Source organism: Macrobrachium nipponense, chromosome 25 (assembly GCF_015104395.2).
Source record: "Macrobrachium nipponense isolate FS-2020 chromosome 25, ASM1510439v2, whole genome shotgun sequence".
NCBI lineage: Eukaryota > Metazoa > Arthropoda > Malacostraca > Decapoda > Palaemonidae > Macrobrachium > Macrobrachium nipponense.
In genome coordinates, this window is record NC_087214.1 from 74,178,614 (window position 1) to 74,199,469 (window position 20,856).

At 46.7% G+C, this 20,856-nt stretch overlaps 1 protein-coding gene across 2 annotated transcripts in view; it reads left to right on the forward strand.

Moving 5' to 3' along the window:
- Positions 1–20,856, forward strand: part of LOC135199544 (protein FAM151B-like) — a 61,898-nt gene that overhangs the window by 15,134 nt on the left and 25,908 nt on the right. For both annotated transcript variants that reach the window (XM_064227698.1, XM_064227697.1), the window contains exon 2: positions 13,253–13,396. In XM_064227698.1, coding sequence (XP_064083768.1) covers positions 13,253–13,396 — 144 coding nt within the window. The remainder of the gene's footprint in view (positions 1–13,252; positions 13,397–20,856) is intronic.

Sequence of the window (20,856 nt, forward strand, 5' to 3'; positions counted from 1 at the left end):
TCTTTGCTGCAAGGGAACCTCAAGCGCCTTCCAGATCTCCCTCTCCTCCTTATGAAGAGGAAAGAGAGGCGTCGACCAAGAAGATCCTGTTAAATCTACAGGAGCAGTTAGCTTCTTTGGTGGGAGTCCTATCCAAAGAGCCTCCTCGTAGAAAGGACAACAAGCTGCCTATCAAGAGGTCTAGACACCGATCTCCTGCCAGGCACAACGAACCCTCCAGGGAAGATGTTGCACAGGCGGCCATCTCTGTTGGGAACGAAGCACTGGACAGGCGAGAGGAAGAAGATGAAGCGCCAGCCAGGCACCAGGCAACACCTGAAAGTGATTCGCTTTACAAGAGAGAAGTTTTCGCAGGGCGTGAAGAGCCAACCAGGCGCAAGGCGCCAGATTACAACCAGGATCCTTCCAGGCGCCAGACGCCAACCAGGCGCGAGGCGCCAGCCAGGCGCGAAGAGCCTCACAGGCACCAGGCGCCAGTTAGACAAGATTCGCCAGTGATTAGACATAGGGAGGCGATGTCACTTAGTCCCTCACCTATGAGAAGTCCTTCGCCTTCGGAAAGAGTGAGGTCGAAAGAAGGAACATGCGATAAAAGGGATTGTTGTCCTTCTGACCCTCTCGAGCTAGAGGAAGTGTCAGAAGATGAGGCTCCAAGTAAAGAAGGACTATCGAATTATAAGGTTCTAACGGCACTCCTTCTTAAAGAATATGGAGATTCTCTGACCCCAGCCACTCCGCCTTCTCCGCGCGCTCTCTTTTCGAGTGCTAAAGCTCTGTAGTCGTTGTCCTTCCTTAAAATGAGACCGGCCATCTCAATGAAGAGGGCCCTCCAGTCTCTCGGTTCCTGGATACAATCAAAGAAGTAACTGGGGAGGACGGTGTTTTGTATGCCTCCTGCCAGACTGACGGGCAGAAGAGGCATATGGTACGAGACAGGAGAGAACATGGGACTGTCTCTTCCTGCTTCGGCGGAATCTGACTTCTCAAGTCTAGTAGACTCATCGAGGAGGCATGCCTTAAACTTGGCTCGAGCGACATGGGGCCTTTCTGAATTGGATCACCTTCTCAAGGGGCTTTTCCATGTCTTGGAAGTGTTCAATTTCCTGGATTGGTCCCTTGGGGTTTTGGCCAAAAAGACCCATGACGCAGAAAGCCTAAACCCAGAAGTTTTGCTGAGCATCCTGGCATGCATAGATAAAGCGGTTCAGGATGGTTCGGGAGAAGTCACCTCTCTCTTTGGAGCAGGAATTTAAAAAAGAGAGCGGTTTTCAGTTCATTCTTGACTAAAGCCGTCTCTCCCGTCGCAGAAGAGCCGCCCATTTAAACTTTTCGGCTCCATTATTAGAGCATTTGTTCCCTTCTCATTTTAGTGAATGGAATAATTTCACATTCTCTAACTTGAAGAAGGGCGACTCAGGATTCTTCCTCATGCAAATCCTTCTAAAGACAAGAAGACCTGTGGTCATTGAAGAAAAAAAAGGGGCTCATACATCGCAACAGCCCTTTCGAGGAGGCCCTTCCTTCTAGAGCAACCTCCAAAAGGAAAGCTTACGGAAAAAGCGAGGAAGAGCTTCCTTCCGACCCTTTAATTTAAAAAGGGTAAATGAGATTCGAGATCCTGCAAACACCAGTAGGTGCCAGGCTAACAGGAATTTGCGGAAGCCTGGGCACGGATAGGAGCCGACTACCTGGTCTCTTGTCAGTCATCAAAAGAAGGGATATTACATCCCCTTCAAGGACAGTCCTCCCCTGACGTCAAACAACCGAGGAACTGTCGCCAGATACAAGGACCCTGTACTGAGGGATACTCTTTGACAAATGGTGGAACAAATGTGGGACAAGAGGGCAATCGAACTAGTACTGGATCACAACTCCCCGGGGTTTTACAATCGCCTTTTTCTAGTCGCGAAGGCTTCGGGGGGATGGAGACCAGTCCTAGATGTAAGTGCACTGAACAGATTTGTGGAGAAGGAGAAGTTCAGTATGGAAACGTCTGCATCAGTCCTTTTAGCCCTACGCCAAGGAGACTGGATGGTATCTCTTGATCTTCAGGATGCCTATTTCCACGTCCCGATTCATCCTTCGTCGAAGAAGTACCTTCGTTTCATGATGGAGGGAAGGATCTATCAGTTCAGGGCCTTGTGTTTGGCCTGTTCCACAGCTCCTCAGGTTTTCACCAAGCCTGATGAAGAATGTGGCAAAATATCTGCACCTAAAGGGAATAAACATCTCCCTCTACCTAGACGACTGGCTCATCAGAGCCAGATCGCAGAGACAGTGTTTGGAGGACCTTACAACGACACTAGACCTTATAAGGTCACTAGGATTAATCGTAAACCTCAAGAAATCTCAGATGATCCCCAGCCAGAACATGGTTTATCTGGGGATTCGGATGGATTCTCGGGGTTTTCGAGTTTTTCCTTCTCAAGAGAGAATCACAAAAGGTTGCGGAAAAGTCTCCAGCTTCTTAGGGAAGGAGCGCAGTTCAGCGAAGGAATGGTTGAGCCTTCTGGGGACCCTTTCCTCGCTGGAACAGTTCTTTCCTCTAGGAAGACTTCATCTCCGTCCCCTATAATTCTTCCTAAAAAGGGTTTGGAACTGGAAGACAGGACAGCTCACCGACACATTTCCGATTCCTCTAGAGGTGAAAGATCACTTAAAGTGGTGGTTGCCCCCTCTAGAGGAAAACAGAGGTGTGTCCCTGGAAATTCGGAACCCAAACCAAGTATTGTATTCCGACGCGTCGGAGACGGGGTGGGGAGCAACCTTGGGAACAAGAGAAGTGTCAGGCACCTGGTCAGAAGAACAGGTGTCATGGCACATCAACTGCAAGGAGCTCTTAGCCATACATCTTGCTCTAAAGGGCTTCGAGCCGATAGTCAGAGACGGGGTAGTTCAGGTAAACTCAGACAACACCACCGCTCTGGCTTACATACGGAAACAAGGCGGGACGCACTCGTTCTTTCTCTACGAGTTAACGAAAGACCTTCTAGTATGGGCACATCAAAGGAACATTATTCTACTGACAAGATTTGTCCAAGGAGAGAGGAACGTGAGAGCGGACAAGCTGAGCAGGAGGTTCCAGGTCCTTCCAACAGAATGGACCCTCCACTCAGAAGTGTGTCAGAGCCTCTGGTCACTTTGGGGGAGACCTCAAATAGACCTGTTCGCCACATTCCTCTCCAAAAGGATAAGCACCTTTTACTCGTTGGTAGAAGACCCCAGAGCATTTGCAGTAGATGCCCTTCTCCTAGATTGGTCGGGACTAGATGTGTACGCCTTTCCCCCATTCAAGATCCTGGGGGAAGTGCTCAGGAAGTTCGTGGCCTCAAAGGGGACAAGAATGACTCTGATAGCCCCATTTTGGCCAGCTCGAGAGGTAATGGAGTGGACGGTGGACTTCCCCAGATCTCTTCTAAACAGGACAGATCTGCTCAAACAACCCCACTTCGAGAGGTATCATCAAAACCTCCCCGCTCTTGCTCTGACTGCCTTTCGACTATCGAAAGACTCACCAGAGCGAGGGGCTTTTCTCGCAAGGCTGCAAGCGCAATCGCTAGAGCCCGCAGATCTTCTACAATGCGAGTATATCAATCAAAGTGAGAGGTGTTCAGAAGTTGGTGTAGGTCGAAGAAGCTGTCCTCCTCCAATACCTCTGTGACCGAAATTGCCGATTTCCTTGTTTTACTGAAAGAGAAATCTCATCTTTCTGTGTCAACAATAAAGGGATACAGAAGTATGCTTTCAGCCGTATTCAGGAATAGAGGCCTAGAATCGGCTGACAATAAGGATCTGCACGATCTAACTCGGTCGTTCGAGACGTCAAAGTCAAGAGAACCAAGAGCTCCGAGCTTGAATCTGGACGTAGTCCTAAGATTCCTGACTTCGGAAAAATTCGAACCTCCTCATCTGGCCTCCTTTCAGGGACATTACAAGAAAGTGTTTGTTTCTGTTGTCTCGCTACGGCGAAAATAATTAGTGAACTGCAAGCCCTAGAGTCTCGTGTAGGTTTTAAAGGAGAGACTGCCATCTGTTCGTTTCACTCTGTTTCTAGCGAAGAACGAGAATCCTTCAAAGCCCTGGCCCAGGAGCTTCGAAGTAAAGGGCCTGGCTAACCTAGTAGGTAGGGAGGCAGAAAGGTCCCTTTGCCTGGTCAGAGCACTAAAATTCTATCTAGATAGAAAGAAGCAGATGGGGGGTTCTCAACAAGGTCTATGGTGCTCTGTAAAAGACCCGAAAAGACCTATGTCAAAAAATGCCTTGGCCTTCTTTGTTAGAAGCGTCATAACGGAGGCGCATATTAACTGCCCAGATGACTCCTTTAAACTTTTGAGAGTAAAATCTCACGAAGTTAGAGCAGTCGCGACATCACTTGCTTTCCAAAGAAATATGTCTAAGGAATATCTTGGAAGCGACATATTGGAGATGCAATTCGGTTTTTGCATCTCATTACTTGAAAGACGTTCGGGTAACTTACAAGAAATGCTTTTCTCTAGGTCCGTTTGTGTCAGCGGATATGGTCCTGGGTATTGGAGCAAGCACCGATCCTTAATTTTATTATATGTGCGTAACCCTCTTGTTGGATATGTTCTCGACTTCCTGCTGGAAGGAGTGTCAGATGTCGCACAGGCGGCCATCACTTTTGCTCAGTAAGGAACTCGAGTTGTATCTGACTAATAGAGGGGTACAAATTTTTTTTTTTGTACTTTAGAGTGTGCGTCTTGACTGTGTGATTCGAGTTATTGGTTGTTTGTTAGGAGTTTGGGGGATAACTCTTGACAATCTTAGAACTAACACAGGTGTTAGGATCGGGTGATCGGGATCGGTTGTGTGCTCCTTAAATAAGGCGTGTTGTCATGTTAGTGGATTAGCACCCATTGACAAATGCCAGTTAGGCTCTGCCGAGTAAGTGGATAAGACCCCATCGACAGACCCACAAGAACTCTTGGCCACAGATCAATATCTTGCTAAGGCTCTTGAGGCGAAGCAGACTCCTAGGCAGTAGCCACGAAGTCTTCTGCCTAATCAGGTAGGAACCAAGGTCTATAAATACCTACAACATATGTTGTTTACCTGTCTATTTCAGTAGTTAGCTGTCTCTTACCCTCCACCAAAGGGTGCCAATCAGCTAAGTATAAGTATATATCTGACAGGGAAGTTGAATGTATGAAAATGATATTGTTATGATACAATAAAGTTTCATACATACTTACCTGGCAGATATATACGATTAATGGCACACCCGGCCTCCCCGCAGGAGACAGGTGGAAGAGGAAAATCTGATAGAAAATGGGAATGGTTCCTAGTCCTGTCACCCAGGGCAGGGCGGTAGATCACCTGACCTACCTGTAGCGAGTGCCGCGAAATTTGAATTTCTGTCGTGGACGACGGAGTCTATAGCTAAGTATATATCTGCCAGGTAAGTATATGAAACTTTATTGTATCATAACAATATCATTTTTTGTACGTCCGGGCGAATTGTGATAATATTTTCTCTGTGTTGCTTTGATTGTTTTACAATTTGTTATATACCAAAATTATCTCAATTTAGTGTACAATACAACGAAAAAATAATTACCTCATTAGCTTTAACCATTTTGCTCACAGCGCGATTTGTATACAATTATATATGAAAATTTTTTTCGCGCTGTCATATATTCCAATATTTATATATGATAATGATATTTTTTTCATCTCTGATGGTTGCAAACTAAACTTCAGGCAGTGACAAAAAAAGGAGCCAAAAATGAACTTTTAATCTTGAAAATTAAGCTTGCTGTGATTTTTTGAAAAAACTTTTTCTGCTTCGGCACTCACTCACGAACGCCGCCGGCATACAGGACACACTTTCGGAAATACCGGCACGGCGTTTAAGGGTTAATGGCGCCGGCCGGCTAATGCCATTTTTTAATGACAGGACTTTGACATTCATACCACTTTATAAGGTGACTTGGGACATCTCCAAACCGCAAATGATTTTTGCCTCTGACCTTCAATTTTGTGACGCCAGTGCGATTTATTCTGAAAATAACTTTATCAAATTCTATCGCCTCCCTTGATACTTAATATTAAGACGTGGGATTTCTACCATATATATGTAGAATGCAGTACCGATGAAATGATTTGAGGAATTTTCTGTCTTTTGTTTATGTTTTATGTTCGTCCCTGAAAGGCTGGTATGAGATACAGCTCCCTACGGAGTTTTTCTGTAGACATATCCAAATATGTTAGACTAGGCTATTTACCGTAGCCTAACACTGGAATTTATAAAACTGATGGTATGATACTTCTGATGGGCTATGTCAGTTTTAACATGTAGTGTTGATGAGTATGATATTAATTTGCCTCAGATACATGTATTTTTAACAAATTACAACACTCATTTTGTTCATGAAACTTACCTGTCAGATATATATATAGCTGTATTTTCTGAAGTCCGACAGAATTTTAAAAACTTCCGACACACGCAGTGGTCGGCCAGGTGGTTAGTACCCATTCCCGCCGCTGGGAGGCGGGTATCAGGAACCATTCCCATTTTCTATTCATAAAAATTTTTCTGTCGCCGGTGCTGGAAACACTGTTTCCAGTACCTCCGTCTTAGATTTTGGAAACTTCATTGCCGCTAAGTATCCTAATTGTCTTTTAATTTATTTACTTGGATTTGTGGCTAGGCATACGCTATCTTAAATTGATTTGAATTTGATTCATTTTTGCATAAGATATCTGAATCTAGTTAGGCTAGTTTCAGAGGGTGTTGTCTGCAAAGATAGGGTGTGGCTACCGAAAGCTTCGGTAGATCCGCACTTGGTATGCACGAGGGGTATGAGTCTTGCTTCTTTGTTGAGATTTGTCATGTAAGGAGTGTGAGACTTTGTCTAATTCCGTAAGGAAGAAACGATATGATTCGTATGTACGCAATTAATCAGTAAAGAAAAAGTCAGGGTAGTGAACCTGCTAACCTTCCTGTAGACTTTTTTTTTTTTTTTGCCTAACCCTGTAGTATGGCCTACTGGTTATGAATATGTCTGCGAGAGGTGATCGCTCTCCTTCATTGTTGTGAAGAGTGCTACTTCTGTTATTGTTTCTCATAACCCTGTAATGTTGCCTTCGGGCCCTAAACAGTGTCTGTAGAGGTTATTGCCCTTTCTCTAATACTCTTCGATTCGTTATCTTAGAATCGAAAGGGCTTGCTTTAGAAAGCAATAGTGAAGTGGCTAAGTGCAGTGACAGTGCCCCTTGTGTAGTGGAGGGTGCGTCAGATCGGCCTTATTCGCCTCTAGGCCGGGACCTCTGCTTGACTCCCAGGACCCGGGGAGAGAGCATGTCGAAAGCCGAAGGAGGGTTACGAGGAACCCCCACCGATCTGGCGTGCCTTCGGCAGTTTCTGATGAAAATCCCCAGACTGCCTAAGTGCGTGCACGATCACGAATCCTGAAGGATTGCTTCTCGTCCTCCGAAGCGTCCTCCCTGCGCAGGGGTTGGAGCTTTCGGAAGGACTCGCGCCCTCTAAATAGAAGCTTTATAGAAAAGGACGCCTTCAACGTCCTCTCTCTCTCGTTATGCCGTTCCAGTGAGAAGTGAAGGCGAACGTCGCCCTGATCACGTGTACGTCTTTCCACCGAGAAATATGAAAAAGAAGTCTTAGTAGCAGGACGGTTTTTTTTGAGAGCGGACGTCCGAGCTTTTGTTACTGTGAGATAAGAAGGCGTTTCCCTCGCCCCTCGTATTCTCACACGGATCAACCCTTCTCCTGAGACTGTTTCGTGCAGTCGTTATTTCTCTCCGAGATGTATCTCGCTTGTTATGACGCCTGTCAGGAGCGTGACGCTTTTCTGCACGCTTCTTTTGACGCTCGGCTTGGACGGGACGTTCGGATGTGGATGGACGCCAGGCGAGCCGCGCGGGTGCACGCCAAGCGCGCACCAGTGGACGCCGAGCGCAACGCCATGGATAACCGAGCGTGTGCGCCGTGCGCGCCCAGTGGAACCGCCGAGCGTGCTCGCTGCTCGCTAGTGGACGCGACGCGCCGCGCGCCAGCGCACGCCAGGTGTGTCGCCTGGCTGAACGTTTCTGTTGAACTCTTCAAGCTCTTGTTTAGGATTTGGGCCTCAAGAATTTTTACCTCTACCTTCGGTGATACCTTATTTACCTCACATGCAAAGAATGTGAAGTAAGCAGTGCTTCGAGGAAGCTTAAAGTGAACAGACAACTTCGTCTTCGAAACCCAGCAAGACCTCGGGTTTCGTGAATTCAAGAGGCTCCTGTCAATATTATATTGCTTTTCGCAAAGGTGGATGGAGTTAAGGAAAGCTCAAGGGAAGATCTCGTTTTCTCTACCGCAGTCAAGACTTTGCGAATAAGGCAGTTACGGGTTATGTAAAGGCTCGATGTCCTGCACGTCAGGACTCTCGGCAAACGTTCAGTAGGATTCTTGCAAAGGCACTCATCAAAAGGACGCTCTTCAGGAAAGCGCAAGACAGGACTTCCTTTGCCATACTGCCAATAAATTTTAAGCTTTAGCAGGCATTAGTTGTGATACGGGAGAGGAAGCTGGTTGGAGAGTTTCTTCCTCTTCCCAGGATAATTTTGCAAGCTTTTTAGCCCATCTGAAAGGGTTTATCAGATGATAGATTTTGTTAGTTTCTAGTCGGGACTACGCTGCCGAATTGAACATCGTCGTCTACCTGCCGTAAGCCCAGTCTCTAACAGGATTGCTTGCCCCTTCTCGTTTGAGACGGGGGGAAGTTGGAAAAATAAAATGCTCGACTCCTGGATTACGTTTTGTCAATTCAGTGACTTTCCCCCATTGACAATATACTATCGTTTTGTCAAGTAAGTGGGTATCCCCTCATTGACAAAATATCTCTTTGTCCCGTCCCGTAAATGGGTTATTCTCATGACAAACATCTCATTAACTTGATATTGCGTAAGCGAATAAGCCTCTTATTGACAAGATTCGGAAGAGCTCTCATTCGTCATTCGCAGACTCGTACAAGAAATAGACTTGTAGACTACGTTAATGAACGCTTATGTCCAATAACATAAGAAGCTTGAGCTGGACTGCTTCGATTCTCTTAAGTTTTGTTTTGTTCATGAAACTTGCCTGTCAGATATGTATGTAGCTGTATTTCCGAATTCAGCTATATATGTCTGTCAGGTAAGTATGAACAAACTTTATTGTGATATAATTTCATATTTTGCCTTGTGTTATTTTATTTCTGGTTGGTTCAAGTCATATACGCTTGCTGTAGTTACCTCTTCGGATGGCAACCGAGAGGTCTATTGTCTATTTTAAGGACATTTAATCGTTACTCCCTGCAGCCTTCCAGGAGTTTCCGATTTATTTTTTACCGTTGTATGGTAGTGTTCTGACGACACAAACGCATCTATATATTTAGCGTTTTCTGTTTCGCTTAAATATACCAGCTTGAGAGTCTTTCTGCTCAAAAAATAACGGACCTATTTCTTCGTAGAATAGGGTAGCTGGCAACCCAGACATAAAGTTAAGAGACGACGTTCGTAAGCTGCTGCTGTCACGCTGTGTCTGTCCTCCAGTCCAACCGAGCCAGTAACAGATCGTGCACTGTCATGCGCGGTAGGTTACGTCTCTCTCTCTCTCTTGCGGGATTGACTGACTAACCGTATCTCTGTGCTGGCGGTTACGTCTCTCCTGCGGGATTGACTGACTAACTGTATCTCTGTCCTACAATCACGGACTTTAGCCTAAGATTGAGGGGATTTCTTACGTGAATGAATAAACGTTGCATTCGTTTTTCCTTACTATGTTCAACAGAGTTATCTCTTAATCCTTTCGGTGCTCGTTACTGCACGGTATAGAACTACGAGTCTACCGCAACATTGCACTTTTATATGCTCTCCTGCTTAGGCAAAGCGCAGCCTTATTAGGGAAGTAAGCATACTTGGGGAGGGAATGGATGAGCTTGCTGGGGACCATTTCCTTCCTGAAGAAGTTTGTTTCCCCGAATAGACTGCAATTCAGACCACAGTTTTTTCCTACCGGGAAACTGAAATAGTATTCAAGATCTAGGAATGATTCTGAACATCTCTCAGTGCGTCTATCAAAGAAGGTGCCGGACATCTGGATAGGGTTTCAGATGTCCTGGATCTTAATCTGAAAGAAGTAAAAGCGATTCAGTAGTCCCTCCAGTCCTCGAAACGAGTTTTTGGGAACCAGTGGTCCAGATCAACTCTGATATTCCACAGCTCTCTCATATCTTAAGAAGTATCTTCTCTCGGTCCCTGTTCGAGTTTACGAGAAAGAGCCTATTATAACAACAGGCGTAGAATGTAACGATCCTCTGAGGTTCGTTACAGGATTGCAAAAGTCCGTACAAATCGTCTCGATCGACGGCAGCAACTATTGACTTCCGAGTGGAATCTTTCTTTAGAAGTAAGTTGAGAGTTGTGGAGACTTTAGGGACGCCCTTTCATTCTTCTCTTCGATATGTTGAGGACGAAGAGGCTTCTTCTTCTCTGCTCCCTTATTCTCGATCCGGGATCGGTACCATTAAACGCCATCCTATGATATTGAACGGGGATGGATGTTTAGTCTCTTTTCCCCTTTTTCAATCGCTTAGGAAATGTAATAAGAGGAGTTATGACGTCACAGGGAGCGACAATGACGATGATCGCCCCTGTTGGTCTTCAGGATCCTGGATTCACAGAGGTCAATACTTCCTAGTTCACTTTCCAAGGTCCTTTTCCGAGAGAGTCGGTCTACTCTAACTCGAAAGGTACCTATAACCTCTCCGCTCTGAGTCTGACTACGTTCAGGCTATCGAGATGTTGACAGGAATAAGATTACCGTCTTCCATTTCCGTCTGAAGAATGGGATAAGCTGGCAGTCACAACTATTAAAGAATACGCAAAATATGTTGTTGACGGCCTTTGGGCTCAGAGATTTGCGTCTGTCAAACAACAAAGCCCTTCACGATCTTTGAGTTCTGTGGAATCTCGAATCCTCGCTCACCATCTACTTTTGTCTCACCTGTTTTCTCGAGTCAGACTCGTGCGAGATCAGGCGACATATAGTAGCCCTGAGTTTCTTGTTGACGAAGTCGGTTGCGTTTATAACATCCCCGGATGATTCGTTGTAACATGAGACCAGGTTGGACTGTCAGGCATTCTTTCTTCGGGACCTGAATCGCCTTTTTGCTCCTCGCTCCTTTCTCCTGGCACCAGAAGCTCGAGTCAGGAGTGATTCGCTGACGACGTTGGGTTGCGTTGATACACCCCCCAAGGTTTTGCTTAGATTGAATCGCCCAGGCAGTCCAGACACTCATCCTTCAGCGAAGAATAGTGCCTTATGGTCTTCAGGGTACAGCCTTGCTGTCCTTGATTCGTCTGACTGGTCAACTGGTCGGTCACCTGACTTTAGTACAGACGGACTGACTGTGCATGTCCAGATCGAAGCTTTCAATATGGAACTTAGACGTAGTCTGAAGTTCTTGATGTCAAAGCATTCGAACCTCTCCTACCTGTTAACTTCTTGCATGTGATCAGGAAGGCCTTCTTCTAACCACCCTAGATACGACCAAGAGGGTTAGTGAGATTTTAAGCCATCGTCACAAGTTTTGGCTTAGAGAACACAAGGCGGTGTGCTCTCTAAGCCTTCCGTTGTGGCCTAAGAATGGAAACCCGTTTTGTCCTTGGGCCAGGAGCTTGGAAGCAAGGATGGCACAAGTTAGTGGGCAGGAGCCAGAGAGAGTCCTGTGACCCTGTCAGGTCTCTCAAGTTTTATCTACATAAAACTCAAGAAAGTCGAAGTCATTCGGGCAATCTGCAGTGTTCCGAAAAAGACCAGACTGCCCATATCGAAGAACAGCCTGGCTTTAGTGTTAAGGAGTTCTTTCAAAAATGCTCCTTCATTGTGTTTGCACAAAGATTTGAAATCTTTTTATCTGAATGCTCACGAGGTGAGGGCGCGGCCTCGGAAGCATTTCAACGAGGCATGGCACTCAGCAACATCCTGAGTACCATGTTTTAGCGAAGCAACCTCTGTGTTCACTTCACACTCCCTGCGAGATGTGAAGATGGCATATGAGATCTGCTGCTTGCTAGGGCCATAAAGTGTCTGCAGACACAATATTGGGGGCAAGAAGTACCACTCATCTATCCTGTAGAAAATGGTAGGAAGAGCTCTTAATTTAGTTGTTGAGTCGCCGACAACGGCGACTTCTTAACTCTTAAGCCTTAGTTAACACACCTTAACTTGGCTAGGTTGGTCAGGTGGTGATATATATATTTATTTATATATATTTATTTTACTTCTTAGCCCTCATGGTATGGTCAATATGGTCTAGTCACATTGTGGTCACGCCCCCGTTGACAGATCATCTGGAGTGCACCAGCTTTATAGGTCTCTACCTCGCTGGCAACTCTAGTAAAGCAGAAGCAGACTTGGGTGACAGTAATCACGAAGTCAGCTATGCTAACAGGTGGAACCAAGAGGGTGTAAATTCATCTGCCATTTTTTGCATTTGTTTCCCAAAATCCTTCTATTCTGTCCCTTCCCACCTCCAAAGGTGGGATTCAGCTATATATATCTGACAGGTAAGTTTCATGAACAAAATGATATTGTTATGATACAATAAAGAAAGTTGTTCATACTTACCTGGCAGATATATAATCAAGTACCACCCACCTCCCCTCAGGGGGACAGTGAAATTAAAAATTATGAATAGAAAATGGGAATGGTTCCTGATACCCGCCTCCCAGCGGCGGGAATGGGTACTAACCACCTGGCCGACCACTGTGTGTGTCGGAAGTTTTTAAAATTCTGTCGGACTTCAGAAAATACAGCTATATATATATCTGCCAGGTAAGTATGAACAAACTTTATTGTATCATAACAATATCATATTGCCTCCAATCCCCTAACAACAGTACCCTAAAGTTATTGAATATTGATTTTCGCACGGGTTCCCCATCATCTTTAGATCAATAATGTCACTTGGATTTGAAGATCCCTAAAACACTCAAACAACAGTATTTCATCACTCGTAAAAATGATAAAACCAACTTCCTTACAACAAGACCATTATTTATTATGGGTGCATATAGAGAATGATTACAACTGAAACACACAACATGGAAATACTGCATTGCAAAATTGGAATGCAACTTCCAGAAGTTTTACAATACCAATTCAATTAAATTAGGTGTCTGAATGTAAGTTTCATGTGTTGCATTTTGGAAAATGTATGCACTAACAGGGTATATGATATTTCAGTTCTTATCGTCATGGCTGCAGAAAACAGCAAGGCTCAGATTCCAGACATTACTGATCTCTTCCCAGAGGTTGGTGATGATCTCAGCAAAGTAACTTGGGCTCATGCCGTCAACAGCAAAGAGGATTTGGAGAAGTATATTGATGGTTAGTAGAAAAACAGTTTCTTTACTGTAAACTTCTAAGTAAAGCTTTTATCATCTGTAATTGCTTAAACTGTATTTGGTTAATAGATTTGATAGATTGTGTGTGATTGATGCAGTTCTTACTATCTTATTACTCACTGTTGCAGGTCCAGTAATGACGATTATTAGCTTTATATAGTAGCTTCTTAGAAACTTTTCCTTTATGTAGTATGTATGTAATAAAAGTTTGTTCCTACATGATATACAAACCCTCTGTCCTTTACACAAGGAATTACTTACGGCATAGCTGGAATTACGGCCGTTGAATCTTGAACAAGGTGGTTAGGCAGTAACTACCGTGGGGCAGGCTAGGCTGCCCGGATGTAAACTCTCCACTTTGCTTTCAGCCGTCTTCCAATGGAGACGTGTGTTTGTGAGCTCCGGCCGACCGGTCGTTGATTGATCTTTTTTCCCGGTGGGATCCTTTTGGTTTATTTTTGCTTTTAAATAAATGTGTATACAGTGGACCCCCCGTATTCGCGTTCTCCAGATTCGCGGACTCACACATTCGCGGATTTCTCTGGGGAACGTTTCCCCACATTATTCGCGGAAAATTCGCGCATTCGCGGTATTTTTCTATGATAAATATCCACAAATATCTGTTTTTTTTGATGAATTTCATCATAAAATGCACTTTTTGTGATAAAACTATTAAAAAAGCTTAGTATGAAAATTTTTAGTGGGTTTTTCTTGAGTTTTAACTAACAAAATAGGCTGTTTTTAGTATTTTCATAAGGGTTCCAAACATTCGCGGGTTCTAACTATTCACGGGGGGTTTGGTACGCATCCCCCGCGAATATGGGGGGACCACTGTATACGGTGTTTGATATTAACACTAAACAAAGGTTTGTCCTTATTTTTCAATTAATATACAAACCCACTCTTTGTGATAGCCTTTATAACCGCCCCTCTACTTGTGTTAAGAGTTGGCGGTAAAGGTTTACCAACTTATTATCTACATTCTTTCGCCCTTTAACACTGGTTCAGACCGGCATGAGGACGAGAGATGTGTTTAACGAGAGGATGAGACATGTATTTAATGTGAGTAATATTGATCCTGTAACGAGACATGTATTCATCCGGAAATTACGCTTACGCTTGGGAATTACCGAGGGAACTTCAAAGGTTTGTCTTTGTTTTGTTTTTATGGTAATTTCTCTTCTCCTTTGTCCTTTCACTTATCAGAAGGTAGAAGAATGGGTGTATGGTGTTGATGTTGGGGGATCTCTCACTGCGAAGGGCGGTGCCCTTGGATGGGTGAGGAGTATCCTCCTTACTTTAATAATTTTTTTCTTATTTTCAGAGTGACAGTAATTGCGTTTACAGCAGTATTGGTTGGATAGCTCTTTGTATTGGTTATCCTAACCTTGGATTTGTACCTGTGACTCGTAGCATGTTGCGATACTGCTCCTCGAGTGTGTGTACTGATCCCCTGCTGGTAGTCATATTCTTTTACCACTACTACCCCGGAGTTATGTCACTGGACGAAGCTGTCGTGGCCCCGTGATGTTTATCTACTCCTGATGGTAGAAGTCTGGCAGAATTGGAGGAACCGAAGAGGAAGAGAGCTCGTCAAGTTTTGTCATCCTCCTCTTCGAGATCATCATTTTTGTACATGAACTTTCCTGTCAGATATATAATTAGCTATAGTCTCCGATGTTCCCGACAGAATTTCAAATCTCGCGGTACACGCGACAGGTAGGTTAGGTGGTCTACCCTTCCCGCCGCTGGGTGGCGGGTGTATGAACCAATCCCGTTTTCTAATCAGATTTTCTCTGTCGCTGGAACCGGCAACACCTGATGTGGGTTCCTCCTGATAGTTGATTTTGCTCTCGCTTGCCTAGGATCTTTTTTGGACGGATTATTAGTGACGTACTGGATCTTTTTTGGCTTGGCATACACTTTTCGTGGACTGTATTTGATTTTGCTTTGGATTTCTCGTTGAACAATGTCTGACTTGGATTCTGTTAAGAAAACTTCTGCTGTGTTTAGAGTGTGTTCTGTGGATGTATGTAAGGTGAGGCTACTGAAGGCTTGTGCTTTTGATAACCCATGTAAAGAATGTTAGGGTTTAAATGAAGATGAATGGAAGTTTCTTTCTTCCTACTTGAGGAAGTTGGAGAGGGACAGGGTTCGTAAGTCTTCCTCCAGACGCTCGAGTAGGTCTCGTGTTAGCGAGCTAGAGTTAGATCCTAACCCTGTAGTAGAAGCAGATCCTTCTTTCCCTGTTTCAGCCCCTGCTCCCTTCGTCGAACCCGAGGATACGTCTTCGGAGTTGGCTGCTATGAAAGCCACGATCCGCAGCATGGAGCTCAAGATCCGCTCCTTGGAGAAAGGTAAGAGTGACAGTGGAAGTGATTTGTGCAGTGTCCCCAGTGTTGTGGAGGGGGAGTCTGACCGGCTCCGTAGCGCTTCCAGGCCTAGACCTCTTCCAGACTCCCAGACCCAGTGGAGGAGGAAAGTCGACAGCCGCAGGAAGGTTAGGGAGAACCCCCACCGGTCAGGCATCCCTTCGGCAGATCCTGATGTGCATTCCCAGGCTGCCTCAGACCGCATCAAGAAGGACGTTCTACGTCAGTGCTTCTCTTCGTCTGCTTCGCCATCGCCGAAGCGTGGATGGAGCTCCCCGGAAGCTTCGCACCCCTTGAAGAGAGCCTGGAAGGCGCCCTGCAGCTCCCTTGCTTCCAGCCCGGAACTCTTTCCAGAGGAGCCTTCTCTGGATGTGAAGAGGCCCAGGAGATCTCAAGATTGCTCTTCTCCTCGTTTGCCTCGCTCTACTTCTCCGGAAGAGGAGCCTGAGAAGTCCCCTTCTTGTATTCTCACTGGTCTCCAGGCGCAGATTCGGGCCTCGCTGACTCCTTGGCAGGTAGTTCTTGTCGGAAGAAGGACATCTCTCTCCCCATCAAGAAGTCCTTGCGCCCGTCTCTCGACTTACGCTCTCTGCTCCGTAGGCGCTCTTCTCCGGATGTTGTTGCTTCTCCTGAGCGAGGTGGTTCTCGCGAGAGGCGCTCCTCTCCTGGCAGGCGCCCTTCTTTGTCCAGGCGCTCTTCTGTTGACAACCGCTCTCCTCTGGACAGGCGCCAGTCGCCTCGCAGGCGCTCCTCTCCTGACAGGCGCTCGTCTCCGGGCAGGCGCCATTCTCCAGGCAGGCGCTCTTTTCAGGAAAGGGGCCAGTCACCTTGCAGGCTCTCCTCTCCCAGCAGGCGCTCTTCTCCTGGCAGGCGCTCTCCTCTTGTCAGGCACCAAGAGCCTTGCAGGCGCTACTCCCCTAGTAGGCGCTCTTCTCCTGGCAGCCGCTCTCCTCTTGGCAGGCGCCAAGAGCCTTGTGGGTGCCCTCTTCATGGGAGGCGGTCTTCTCCTGATAGGCGCTCTCCGTTGTGCAAGCTCTCTTCTACTGGTAAGCGTGCGTCTTCTCCCAGACTCCTCGTCTCCAGCAGGCTCTCGTCTTCAACTGCACGTCGCTCTACTGATGTGTTTTCCTCTCCTGACAGGCGCCAGGCTTCTCGTAGGCGCCCCTCTCCTAGTAGGCGTTCTTCTCCTGACAGGACCGCCTCCTCTGCTAAGGACCCTCCTCGTTCTTTGTTGGAAGAGGACCAGGAAGGCTCGGACGACAACTCTGCCAAGACTGCCTCGTTTTCGGCTTACAAGAAGCTGACCGCCTTACTTCTCCAAGAGTTTGGAGATTCCCTCAGCCCTGCCACTCCTCCGTCTCCGCATTCTCTGTTTTCGACCTCCAGGATTGCGAAGGGTTCCTCGTGCGTCAGGATGAAACCGACCATATCGATGAAAAAGGCCCTGAGGGGATTTGGTTCGTGGCTACTTTCCAAGGAGGAAGCAGGGATGACAGTTTTTTCCTTCCTTCTGATACGAGACTGGAGAACCTTTGGGCCTGGGACTTCCTTCTTCCGCGGACTCGGACTTCTCTTCATTGGAGGACGCCACCAGACGTTCTGCCCTTAATTCCGCCAAGACGTCGTGGGCGATGAATGAGCTAGACCACCTTTTGAAGGGGATGTTGCGGGTCCTGGAAGTTTTCAACTTTCTGGATTGGTCCTTGGGAGTTTTGGCCAGAAAGACTCAGACGCCGGACGCCCTTTCGCCTGAAGACCTCCACAGTGTTTTTTCCTGCATGGACAAATCCGTGAGAGATGGCTCGAGCGAGATTGCTTCGTTGTTCGGAGCAGGAGTGGTCAAGAAAAGAGCGGTGTACTGCTCTTTCTTGACAAAATCGGTATCACACGCCCAGAGGTCCTCGCTGTTGTATTCGCAGCTCTCTTCTCAGCTCTTCCCCAAGAAGATCGTGCAGGATATTTCTAGCTCTCTCTCAGCCAAGGCGACCCAGGACCTGCTCGCTCAGTCGACAAGGAAACCTCGACCGGCCTTCTCTTCTAAGGCTAAGAAGGAGAAACCCTCGGTGCAGGAGCCCTTTCGAAGGGGCCCTCCTTCCAGATCTTCTTCTTTTAGAGGGCGAAGACCCAGCAGGAGAGGTAAACCCTTCTCCAAGTCAATCAAAACCCCTAAATAACAGGCAAGTCCTCCAGACGACAGTAGGCGCCAGACTTCTAAAGTTTGCGGATGTCTGGGCCCAGAGAGGGGCGGACACCTGGTGCCTCTCAGTAGTTCAAAAGGGATACCTCATTCCTTTCTCTTCAAGACCTCCCTTAACGACAACTCCAAGGGAGTTGACGGCCAGGTACAAGGATCCCATCATGAGCCAAGCCCTTTTTCTAGCAGTAGACCAGATGCTGGAAAAAGAGGCTATAGAACTGGTATCCGACCTTCACTCTGCGGGCTTCTACAACCGCCTCTTCCTAGTTCCGAAGTCATCAGGGGGATGGAGACCGGTTCTGGATGTAGGCACCCTGAACTTCTTTGTGGAGAAGAGGAAGTTCTCCATGGAGACCACGTCATCGGTGTTGGCTGCTCTTTGTCCAGGGGACTGGATGGTGTCCCTGGATCTGCAGGACGCTTACTTCCATGTGCCGATTCATCCATCCTCGAGGAAGTACCTGAGGTTCATGATGCAAGGGAAGGCATACCAGTTCAGGGCCTTGTGCTTTGGCCTCTCGACAGCCCCTCAGGTTTTCACGGGGCTCATGAAGAACGTCGCTCAGTGGCTACACTTGGAAGGAGTGAGGATATCCCTTTATCTAGACGATTGGATAATAAGAGCCAAATCAAGGGAACGTTGTTTGGAGGACAATGGACATGGCAAGTTCTCTGGGACTTCTGATTAACATCCAGAAATCCCAGCTCATCCCCAGTCAGGAATGTATTTATCTGGGGATTTGGATGGATTCTCTGGGTTTTCGAGCGTATCCGTCCCCGGAAAGGATAGCTCGAGGCTCCGAGAAAATCGCAACCTTTCTAGGGAAAGATGCATGCACAGCGAGGGAGTGGATGAGTCTGCTGGGGACACTCTCCTCGCTGGAGCAGTTCATTTCCCTAGGAAGGTTGCACCTGAGACCTCTTCAGTTCTTTCTGAATCAGAATTGGGATCGTCGCTCCCAGGATTTAGCGTTCTCCTTCAACGTCACGCGGGAAATCAAAAAGCAGCTCTTGTGGTGGGCAGATCCCAGCAGATTTGTGGAAGGTCTGTCCCTACAAACCCTGAACCCCAGCCTAGTGTTGTTCTCCGACGCGTCGGAAGCAGGTTGGGGGCCGACTCTGGGAGCGAAGGAAGTGTCAGGCACCTGGGAGGGAGAACAGGTGGCCTGGCACATAAACAAGAAGGAACTGATGGCTGTTTGGCTGGCGTTGAAAGCCTTCGAGTCTCACATCCGAGGCTCCGTTGTTCAGGTGAACTTTGACAACACCACAGCTCTGGCATACATCAGAAAGCAAGGGGGGGGACTCGCTCCTTCTCCCTGTACGAAACAGCGAGAGATCTTTTGCTGTGGGCCGAGGTAAGGAGGATCAGGCTCCTCAATAGATTCGTACAGGGGGAAAGGAACGTAAGGCCCGACCTCCTAAGCAGAAAAGATCAGGTCCTCCCTACGGAATGGACGCTTCATCTAGATGTTTGCCAGAGTCTGTGGAAACTGTGGGGCAGGCCCCATCTAGACCTCTTCGCCACTTCCAAGAACGCGAGACTGGACCTTTATTGCTCCCCAATCTCGGATCCGAGGGCAATAGCAGTGGATGCACTTCTTCTAGGTTGGAAGGGTCTAGACCTTTACGCTTTTCCTCCCTTCAAGATCCTGGGAGAGACCCTGAAGAAGTTCGCCGCCTCGGAATCAGCAAGGATGACACTGATTGCTCCGTTCTGGCCTGCCCAAGACTGGTTCACAGAGGTACTGGAATGTTAGGGAAGCCCACGTAGCATGCGACGAGGACCAGTTCAGGCTCCTTAAGGTTAAGGCCCATGAAGTGAGGGCCATTGCCACCTTTTTAGCCTTCAACAAGAATATGTTGGTGCAAAACCTGATGAAGGCGACATATTGGAGATGCAACTCGGTCTTCGCAAGCCACTACTTGAGAGATGTCAGGGTCACTTATGATAAGTGCTTCGCATTAGGACCCTACGTATCTGCGGATTCGGTGCTGGGGCAGGGAGCTGAAACGTATCCTTAGTAGCTTAGCTATTTTTAATCTTTTTTTGGTTTGTGTTTTTATGGTTGGATGAAAGAGGATGTGGGTATGCATCTCTTTCGTATCTTAGATCTAACACGGGTTAGATTGGTTAGGTGGTCTGGATTGTTTTGGCTCCTTGTAATGGTAGTGGACAGGTTCTGTCATGTAAGCGGGCGAACCCCTTTGACAAGATCCTACTTGGATTCTGCCATGTAACTGGATGACAAATCCCTTTGGTAGATCCAAAGAGTCTTTCAGCAACAGGTCACGCCCTCGCTGTAGCTCTTCAGGCAATGCAGACTCATAGACAGTATCCATGAAGTCTTCTGCCTAACCAGGTAAGAACCAAGGTTTTTATATCCTACAATGTGTTGTTTCCCTTTTCTATATTGTTTAGCTGTCTCTTACCCTCCACCAAGGGTGCCAATCAGCTAAGTATATATCTGACAGGAAAGTTCATGTACAAAAATGATATTGTTATGATACAGTAAAGTTTTGTACATACATACCTGGCAGATATATACGATTAATGGCCCGCCCAGCCTCCCCTCAGGAGACAGGTGGAAAAGAAAATCTGATTAGAAAACGGGATTGGTTCATACACCCACCACCCAGCAGCGGGAAGGGTAGACCACCTGACCTACCTGTCGCGTGTGCCGCGAGATTTGAAATTCTGTCGGGAACGTCGGAGACTATAGCTAAGTATATATCTGCCAGGTAAGTATGTACAGTAGTACCTCGAGATACGAAAGGCTCAACTTACGAAAAATCCAAGTTACGAAAGCCAATGCGAAAAATTTTACTGCTCTACATACGAAAAGTTTTCAAGATACGAAAGGTTTCTGAAAG